This window comes from Echiichthys vipera (assembly GCF_963691815.1).
Source record: "Echiichthys vipera genome assembly, chromosome: 1".
In the NCBI taxonomy this organism is placed as follows: domain Eukaryota; kingdom Metazoa; phylum Chordata; class Actinopteri; order Perciformes; family Trachinidae; genus Echiichthys; species Echiichthys vipera.
The window spans coordinates 5559433-5570346 of NC_139826.1; the positions used below are offsets into that span (position 1 = coordinate 5559433).

The window sequence follows — 10914 nt, forward strand, 5'->3', positions numbered from 1 at the left end:
AAATACATGGGGAAATAGGGTCCAGGTTGAAAAATGGTGTAATTTCGGCGTAAATTCATCCCATGGTCTTTTTTGACACTTGCATACATCAAATAAGCCATTGAGACAGTTTTTTTGGTGTAGAAACTATTAATGGAGAAATCCCGGTCCAAGTCGCTAACGAGTCAGGGAAGTACGGTGAAGGCATTAAAACAGCTTTTTTATGGTAAATGGACTTGTATTTATATAGTGCCTTTCTAGTCTTCTGACTACTCAAGGTGCTTTCACACTACTTTTCACATTCACCCATTCAACAGACGTCCCCACCCCTTCGCATGACATTTCAGTGCTGCAGGGAAAGTGCTGTCTGAGACTTTTCCAAACCTTTTACATCTATTATTAACTTATATTTCACCAAACTGCAACAAACCACAAAGTTTACGTGTTTTGCTCGAAAAAATCATCAATGGGCTCCTTCCTTTTGAGTGACTGGACTTTACTATGAGAGGAGCTGGTACAGGGGCCAGTAGGTAAGTCTCAAGCTAATCACTGTTAGTCATGTCTGTCTGTTAGCGTCTGTTGCAATTCTTCCGGATATCAGCGTTAATGGTTTATAGACTAAAAAAACTGTCTCGATGGCTTATTTGATGTATGTTATTGCAGAAAAAAGAGCCTGGGATGATTTTACGCTGGAATTACACTTTAAGAAGGGATCTTTTCAGGGCCCACATGGATAGGAGGAGTTCATCCAGAAAAGCATCTTTCAATGGACATACAGGCACCTGACTGTTGTTTTGAAAAAATGTGGACCTATCCTTTACTACAGTAATGATTGATTACAATCTTGCAACCTGACCCCTTGGGGGACAGGAGAGATTGTCAAGCTCTTGTGAATAACGTAGGATTGGTTATTTGTAATAATTCACGTCGTGTCACTGCTCGCTCTTTGAGAGGATTTTAAGACAACTTCTGTTGCCATTCTAAATGTTTCCATTTCTCCTTCAGGATTTGTGAGCTATGACAACCCTGTGTCATCACAGGCAGCCATCCAGTCAATGAATGGTTTCCAGATTGGAATGAAGAGGCTCAAGGTGCAGCTGAAGCGTTCAAAGAATGACAGCAAGCCTTACTGAAGGTGCTGAGGCACTGCAGACTTAGTTAGACAGGGTGGTGTTATGGTAAGTGGAGTATACAGTACTCAGACTGGTCCACACGGAAACTTGTCTATGCATTACAGGGTGATGTCTGCTGCACTGCCTCCCCTGGTCATTATAACATGTCCAGGCACCGAGTCACATGAAGCTACATGCGAGAGTTTTCAGGCTAGACTGGGTTCTTCCTGTGTTATGTTGTGGTTTACGCACTTTGTGAGAAACAGGTGTATTTTCATTTAAGTTGAAATGTTATCAGTTTGCTGTGGTACATAATACGCATATGAGTTGATTGTTAGGATGTGTTGCACATTGACAGTCAGGTCAGATACTGTAGGTGCCAAATCCCTTTGTTTTTACTTCTTCTCCTTCCTCTCCTCCACCCACACTTAGCATAACGCTCCTAAAGCAGGCAGCAGCTGGAAGAAAAAAGACACACATTTGATAAGGAAACAGAAATCATTACTAGGTTTTCTTTTAAAATTCCACAGACCAAACGGGTGGATTTCCCTACCTTTGTATTAGATATCTGTATTATCTTTTGACATGGAGGCAATGTCTGTGATATACATCAAAATTAGTTGTGAGGTACAGAAGCTTTCATTGTTCATGAGGAGGAGCTCCACTAAAACATGCACAACGTTTAGACTGTACTTATTCTGTGTGTGTGCGTGTGTGTGTGTGTGTGTGTGTGCTGTGTGTGCTGTGTTGCTGCTCCTGATCTCTGGTGTTTCCACTGAAGACAGTTTGGGCCCTGTTTAGACAAAGACAATCTAGAAAAGAGTTGTGTTCTCACTTTTTATTCTGCGTTTAGACAAACGCCTTTGGGGGGGAACTCTGCGTGCATACGGTGCCGCAAAAGTGTGTAAATTGGATGTAGTATGCACGTCAGGTGTGTAGGTGGAGCTGTGAAGCACTGCCACACAACAGCACCCAGAGCTGGTGCATGCGTCAAAACTTCCTTCTCCTTCCCTCCCTAACAGCGGAGAAGTAGGGCGCTGTACAGTGTGACAGGGATCTGCAGCACGGTCTGCAGCCTCCCACCGCCTCGGCTCCACCCAGGACACTTGAATGTCCCACTGATGGAAATAGTCCCACATGTTTGTTGTTGTTTACCTGTTCTCTGCACATGGATTTTACGGAAAAATGTACGCCACGTGAGCCAGCGTGAGCAGATCAGAGCTCACTTTTGTGTTTTTACCCCTTTACACGGAAACACAGCGGTGGTGCGTTCTTAAGATTTCTACTCTTTCACTTTCTTGCGTTTTTAAGCCCCAAATACCCTCTAAATGAAAGGCGCATCTGATAAAGTATTTTGTCGTTCTCACCCGCGAGCGTTGTCGTATAAACAGGTCCTTAACTTCCATAACTTTCCCGCTGAGAGGGAGAGAGGAGATGGTTTCCTCTGGTGACCTTTCTCTTCTGAGCTCTGTTGACTGAGCTGTTGCCACCTGTTTCTGAGCTACATGCTTGTTTTTATCAGACTTGTGTGGTTGTTGCAGATGTTACCTGGCTTACAATCATCAAGTAGCCTCAGGCAGTGGCTTCACTTTGTGTATGGGTTGTGTTGTATGCAAACATTGGCTGGAATTGATTTCTGTAGATCGAATACCTCTGTCCATCAGTGCGCTCACTGCATTTATTGTATTTTAAGATCCGTAAGTATAGACGTTTCTAGAGGACTAAACCCAGCATGTTTTAATGGTGCTCCTCCTGTGCTGTTGCACTCTGAGTGACAGGTCAAAGGTCAGGCCCATGTGGCTGTGAAGCCCAACTGTCAGCTGTAACTAGCAAAACTGTGAAGTTTGGCCATAGAAACCAAACACTATAGGCTGTTCCACTCATCTTAATATACATGAGTCTGTCTGATGCAGATATAATGCTGCGTATAATTACATTGGAGGGTTCTAGTTAGTTTCTACCTTGAATCCAGGTGTTTTGTAAAAATGCATCAACATCCCTCAGTCACTGTCCTGCTAGCTGGTAGCTGGCTAATCTACAGAGGGCTACACCACTGTGTCTCTCACTGACTAGTTCCTGTGATTGGAGAATTCATATACATGTCAAATTGCTCAAGGCAAACCTGTTAGTTGCTTCGACTTGCTAGAAATCATGTTTTTTTTTTATAGAACTAGGAAGCGAGACAATTGTTGAGATGTATATTTAAACTATTATGCCTTTTCTATTTTTATATAGGTTTTATACTTCCCCTGTGTGTTGGGGAACTATTTATTGCCTAAATTATTTATCTGAATTGAAATTATTTTGAAAGACAAATGTAAAGTCCAATAACTCCATTTGATCTCCTGGTGTGTGTCCTCTTCTTGCCTGTTTTGCGTTGTTTCCTTTTGGTGATGTGTACTACTTGTCAGTGTGGCATGGGCTGTGCGTAGGATCCATCAGTGCTGCTACAGACTTCATAGAACCCCTCTCTGTCATACATGCCTTCATCTAAATAAATCACTCATTTTCCAAAAACACAGGGAGCATAGTTTATTCTAAAAGTCCATGTCTATACATGTCTGTTGGTCCTGTCTGTCTGTGTGAATAAATAATGATCTTATGTGTTGTCAAGAACTTTATACCAGACAATATCTCGGGCATATTTCTAGTGCTAGAACTAGTTTTAAAAGTGATTCTGGGTCCAAATCCAAAGATGAGTCTAGACTGAGTAAAACTATGTGTGATGTGAGTATGAACAAGATCCTAAGAGTCTCTTACTGCTACAGGGGCCACCACCAAGTCAAAGTCGCCACGTTTTGGGTAATATTGTCCCATTTTGTCACTTTTATGTTAGCACTAGAAGTATCTTGGTATATATATATATATATATATATATATATATATATATATATATATATATATATATATATCAACGCATCCTTGCTATTTCACAAAAATCACAATTCTATATCAGGGACTGTAATCATAGCAGACGTTGCTGTGTTGTGATTTAAGACTGGTTGGGTTCCAATTCCACCGCATGTTATACTTTGTCAGCCCTTTGAAGCAAACCTTCTGGTGGTACGTTTTATAGGTTCACCTAAAATCACTTTCAGTTTCTGCATCAATGTGGTTGGAGCATCCTTTGGCTCAGATAAGAGGTCAACAGTTTGCCACTCACAGATCCTGTTTAGAACGAATTTGTTTCATCTTTACTGCGGCTCACTGGCTGCGTGTGCATAAGAGACATCTTTTGAAGCCCCAAACAATCCAATGAAAAGACATAAAAACAGTGTGTGTTTGTCCTTCTCCTTCGGTACTTTCTGTCTCCCCTACTCCAGCTGGCTCTCAGCCCTGAGCCCGTTGTCCCTATGGAAGATGGAATCACTATTTCCAAAAACAGTTTTAGCTAACATAACTGAAACAGGAGGAAAGTGCATTTGTTGGGGACTTTTTTCAGCAGCCTATTAATCCTCATTTGGTGCTGTGGCGAGTATCTGTGGCAGCAGGACGGTGTGTGTGGGGTTAAGTCCAAATAAACTACCGTGTGTGTGTTCATGGTGATGAAGGAAATGTCAAAGTTTTTTTGAAGTAACACTTTATATTAAGGTCCTGTAACAGCATCATCATAAACATGTTTATTGTTAAACTACAAGTACATTATAACACATTAATATGCAGCTACCAGATTTAAAGTGTTAGGGTTAATAAATCCTTTTTCATGCACTTCTATATATCTTTTTTTTTAACTATCTTTTTGGCCTTTTGTGCCTTCATTTATATAGGACAGCTGAGAGAAAAAAAAAGTATTGCAATTATTAGTTCAACTACAGTATCGACGTTGAGGTAAATTGTATATTGTAAAAGATATTCTGAAAATACTATATAAAAGATCCTTTAAGTGTCATTCCGGCGCAAAATCATCCCAAGAAACTTTAAAGCCCCTGAACACCCACACAGGTTACTCCGGCTGACTAGACCTCTGCTTGGGTTGAAGGTGGGCGGGGCTTTGATGGGGATTTAAGAGGTCATAAATGTCCGTCTACCACTAAAAACGATAAAGGTGTACTTTGTCTCGCCTTCACAGGTGAAACAAAGCTTAAAGGAGACTCAGGAAGATGTCAATCAATCACAGTAGACACACCCACACAGTCCTGAGAAGAGGTCTAATCAACCAGGTGAACTGGAAACACCTGTGTGGGGGTTCAGGGGCTTTAACTTCCAATCATGTACACTTTACATTTTTACTGACCTTTGAAATGACGCTGTGTAGTTTCAGGGTTCCCCCTTCTGTTTCAGACAGCCATTGGTTTTTATTATCTCTTTATGGCAGGAAAATGAAATGGCAAACTATAGAACCCTGCTCAAATGATCTAATCCAGGCATTGCCATTCTGCTCCTGGAGGGCCACCGCCCTGCATATTTGAGGTTTCTCACCTGATTCTAATGTGCTCATTATCAAGCAGCTGAAGCTCCTCACAGGTTTGTTTATTTGATTATTGGACTCAGGTGTGTTGGAGCAGGGAGAAACCCCAAACGTGCAGGGCAGTGGCCCTCCAGGAGCAGGGGTCGGAGGTGCCTGGTCTAATCCATCAGAGTGCACACAAAATGTGCATTCATCTTCGACAAAGCTGCATTTCTGTTGTGCAGTAAAGCAACACAGACTTTCAAATGAATCTGTAATAAAAAACTTGGCAACAATAATGTAGCTGTGACAAAAAAAAAGAACCCAATCATGTTCACAGTGATGGGCCTGCAACGCTCAGATGTTACAGAAATAAGTAGAAACTAGTGAACTGCTTGTGAGAAAGATTCCATCCAGAAATCTGAACAGGAACATTTTCTGGTTCGCTGTGGCCTCAGATATATCATTTGTAGTAAATAGGATAAAACATGCAACGCTTCCAAATCCATTGACGGATTGGAAGTAGCATGGAGTATGGAACATTTCATTTTTATGCTCAGTTTTTTAATTGGATAATGTAAATGCTAGTACCAGATCAGTCTTTAATACTGAGTTTAAACTACATGCTGGACTACAGCAGCTGTTCCTGCATGTCGTCACTGATTCTGTGCTGGCATTTTTCTGCAGACTGTCATATATGTGTGTGTGTGTGTGTGTGTGTGTGTTGCTGTTGTCGTGCACCTCAGTTCCTGGTAGCATGTGGCTCATCCTCACCGTTGAGTGTTTAGACTGTAATCGACACCACATAGTGTTGATCATTCTTGGTTTCTTTTTCTCCTGTCCATGTTTCATTACGGTGTAACCTAGGTTTGTCTCCCTGTTGTGTTTTTCTTTTGTTTGTTTTCTAGATCTCTTCCTGTTTGCCCTAGCATGTTGATGTGGCGTCACAGTTCATCGTCCAGTCCTTGTCTTCTGCACTTCTCTGATGCTTTCACCATTGACCTTGTGCTTGGCATTAACTCCTGGGAGGTTTTGTTTTGTCCTTTCCCATGTGTCCTCTGTGCAGCCAACAGGGGCACGAGAAAGACTGCCCCTGAACATGTTTGAAAGTTCCATTCTGATTATCACAAGCAAAAAAGAGAATCGATTATTCTCAAACTTACTCACACAGCCACTAGATTTTTTGCAAAAAGACTTTAACGTTGTTGTTTTGTTTTTTTATCTCCTGTGTTGTGGAGCAGTCATCCCAGTGCCCCCTCATCTGGCTTTGTTGTGTTTCCGGTGTGAAAGCAGCTTATCTGTCTCTGGTGTTGTGTGAGAGTACTGGTGTGTGTGTGTGTCTCTTAAATTAGTAACACTTTTCAGTTCAATTAATGGTCACATGTTGTTAGAGATTAGTAATTTAATGCTAGGATAACTAAAGGTTCACCCTTCAGAGTTCCCCCGGAGCGGTGTAATGAGGAGGTCACATTTATTGTCAGTGTAAAAATGAGTTTTTACTTTAAGTCGACTATCCCCTGACCACCACAAGCACATGATGCTGTTCTGGGGCTTTTTCACAGTGTATTTAGTATGCATGTTTTTATATATATATATATATATATATATATATATATATATATATATATATATATATATATATATCTGCACTGAAGTTCTTGACAAATGTGATCTAGTTTGTGTTAAGTTAAATGATGAATAAACTGGTGCCAAATGTTTTGCACAATCAGTATTTTCCCCTTTTATTGAACTTGCTGACTCAGGCTTTATTTTCTTTTGGGCTAATTGCAACATCAAGTCCGTTTTGTGTGGAAACATACAGACGTAAAGGGCTCACAGACAAACATGAGTGGCCTACTCATACCTATTGATGTGTATACTCTGGCCAAGAGAGCAGCAGTACACACAAGTTTCAAACATACACAAGAAACACATAAAAACAACGTAAATAAAACATACAGCTTAAAAAATACTATCATACAACATACATGCAAACATTAGACAACGTAGAACAGACCACGCAATCTGATTGGTCAACTAGATATTAAGAACCTGCTCAAATGACACCACACTGTGCGCATCACTCAATATTACTCCGCCATGACACTCCTGTTCTGTATGAGCATTACACTATGGGCTGCTGTATTACTGTGTTCATTTATAAGCACAAGTGTAACGGAAAACTGGTCACAATCCTTAAAAATAAAATACGTAGGAAATATGTTGGTAGATTGGAAGTCGATATTTAATAAAGTAATCAGTCTGATTTCTGATTTTTATTAAAGCCGATTAGCAAAAAGCCACCTAAAAAATAATGATTATTCATTCAATACATCTCATGGAAATATAATAATATTTCGTGTCATACACGGGGTCGGATTGGTGACAAATGAGTCCCCTTATTTTTACAACGTTCTTCTGTTAGAAATGTTTGGATCATCAGCCCGTGGGATGGTGATGGAGGGCTATCTTCAGCTTAAAGAGGCACTGCACCTCCACTTCAACCTGTTCTTTGAGTTAACACTGGGTTAACATCAACTGTAATATCAATAACATGAATATGACCAACAAGTCACAGCAGCTAATATTCTTGAATGATATGAATATTAGAAATAATGGCAGTTAAGGGGATATGTAGTAGGGATATATAGTAGCAATAATAGCTGTAATACTTCAAAAATGGCAGTGAATATTAGAATTAATAGGTAATGATAATGTATATATAGATACATTATCATTACCTATTAAGACGGATCAAGACAGATGTCCGTCCTCCACAGAGCTGGGTCTGTCTGACGTTCCTGTCTGTTATAGGGAAGGTTTTCGTTGCCACCGTACTCTACGGGGGAATTGTTGGGTCTCTGTAAATCATAAATAAATAAGTCATTGAGTGTGGTCTATACCTACTCTGTAAATTGTCCTGAGATAACTTTTGTTATGAGTTGGCACTATAAATAAAATTTAATTGAATTGAATAATAATAAAAGAAGCAGGAAGCGTCACACAGGGCCACTGCAGCAGGCACCACCACAATCAGCAGATACCTGAGAGATGACAACACGACTCCTGGGGAAGAAGTGAATTAGTGACATGCATTGATGGGATAATAACAATCTGAGCCTGTCTGTGTAAAAACACTTTTAGTTGACATATATTTCCCTGCACAGGTGCCCCGTTGGATTAAATTGCAGCTTGGTTCACAGCGGCCAGGCTGCAGCGCTCACAATCAATACTGGACCAACTTCAAAAAAAGTTGTTGCCATTATTCACTTAGACAGAAATACATGGGGAAAGAGGGTCCAGGTTGAAAAATAGGGAAATTCCTGTTCAACAGTGGCATTCTGGAAAACATGTGATGTAATTAATTCAATTTTCAATTCAATTCAATTTTATTTATAGTGCCAAATCATAACAAAAGTTATCTCAGGACACTTTACAGACTAGGTAAAGATCACACTTTATGACTTATTTATGATTTACATAGACCCAACAATTGCTCTGTAGAGTATGGTGGCAACGAAAACCTTCCCTATTACAGGCAGGAACATCAGACAGACCCAGCTCTGTGGAGGACGGCCATCTGTCTGCACCGGTTGGGGAGGAAGGAAGGGAGAGAGAAAAGACAGACAGACGGACAGAGAGAGACAAAGACAGACAGACAGACACACTTCCAGAGATGCAAGCTACCACAAAGTAACAGTGACTATAGTGATAGCTAAAGTAATGTAAATATGAATTATATGTTATGGCAGTTAATACAGCAGAACAGCCAGAAACAGGCACAGCTAGAGTGCCAGAACACGGCAAAAATAATAATTACGGTGGCAAACATGGAGTTGAATTAGTAACATGCATTGATGAGTCATGAATGATACAGACAGAGAGGAGAGAAGCTCAGAGTATCTGGAAAAGTATTATCCCCCTGCAGACTAGGCCTATAGCGGCATAATTAAGCAGAACAAAAATCAGCTTAAAAATAACAACATAACTATATGTATGTGCTCAAATAGTAAATGTGCAGTAAAAACCCACAAACAAACAGCCCTCTTTTCTCAGAGTCATGGGGTAAGGCAGGGGTGCAGTCTATATTCAATCCTTCTCCCTCCTGACCTGCCAGGAGCTGGACCTGGTCCTGGGGCTCTGTCCAGACAACACCATATGCCCTGGAAAGCCTTGTGACCACAGCACCAAAACCAAGCCCTCAAACCAAACCAAAGGATCAACCGACAGGAAGAAAACGGTATTATTGTAAGGAAACAGCTGCAACACAGAGCAAATGAAAATGCAGCAGCAAACTGTGGGGTCTGCCACTGGGCCTTCAACGTCACAATATCTATGTTTTCACACACACACAAACACACACAATTGAATGGATTCCTCTGATTATACTGTAGTCAGGTCATCCGTGATGTAATAATGATGTTATGTTTTGCTAAATTAAGATTAGGAAATGACTGCGACTGTCCTGACACCTGTCAAATTGCCTAATCTGCCTTGTGGCAGTGGGACTAGCAAAACAAACAAACATGTTCAGCAACAGAAGGGTTGTAACGTTAGGCAGGCCAGGACAAGAGTTATTTTTTTATAGTGCCTTAGAAGTTTGAAGGCAAGTAAGTCTCTATTTATTCCATCAAATGCCTTATAAAAGTCAACAAAGCATACAAAAGTAGATTTGCCTATAGCGGTTCTGGATCAAATAAGAGTGGATACAGAGTGTATGATACAGGCAGGTTTCTTTCTAATACCATCTGTTCATCAGCAAGATATGGCCCCATTTCTAAATATTGTGTGAGCCAATTATTTAGTGTGCGATTTATAAACTGTGCTGAGGAGGCAGATGCCCCTATAACTGATGCATATTCTAGGGTAATTTCTTGGTGACTTTGGAATGGGTTTAATAATAGATTTGTTCCATGCCGAAGAAATTACAACATATTCAAACCAACTTTTGAAGAGGCAATAGATGACTTCAACCCCATAGAGAAGTAATGTGTAAGAAACCCACTCCAGTTAGTGAACTGTGGAAGAGACTGAGTCAGAATGGACCAAGATCAAAGCAGAGCAGTGTGAGAAACTAGTGATGTCCTGTGGGCACAGATGTGCTGAAGTCATTCAAAGCTGTGGCCTCTACACTTCCTGTTCATTTTTGAATCCTAGAGAAGAAAACATTGTTGAAATCTTCTCTTCTGACACAATGGTTACTGTTCTCTAATTATGATCACTGCTTTTTTCTCTAAATAAAGGTTTTTGTTGAAGTGCCTTGGTTATTTAAAAAACAAACATGCTTGTACAGCAGTGGGATAGCCACAGAGGATATTCTATCAAATAATGAACAATAAAAAACAATATTTCAGAATAAATCAAGTTTTAATAATTTGTTCTGTAATGTTTATCTCCAGTTTATATAGCCTATTAAATCATTAGAGTAGTCTATAT

The 10914-nt window shown here is 40.3% G+C and overlaps 1 protein-coding gene across 1 annotated transcript in view; it reads left to right on the forward strand.

Annotated features, from left to right (window-relative positions):
- celf1 (cugbp, Elav-like family member 1) overlaps positions 1-3879 on the forward strand; it is a 40595-nt gene extending 36716 nt beyond the window's left edge. Inside the window, exon 14 of the mRNA XM_083913002.1 lies at positions 985-3879. Within this exon, the coding sequence (XP_083769128.1) occupies positions 985-1112 (128 nt within the window). The 3' untranslated portion in view covers positions 1113-3879. The remainder of the gene's footprint in view (positions 1-984) is intronic.
- Positions 3880-10914: the final 7035 nt, after the last annotated feature.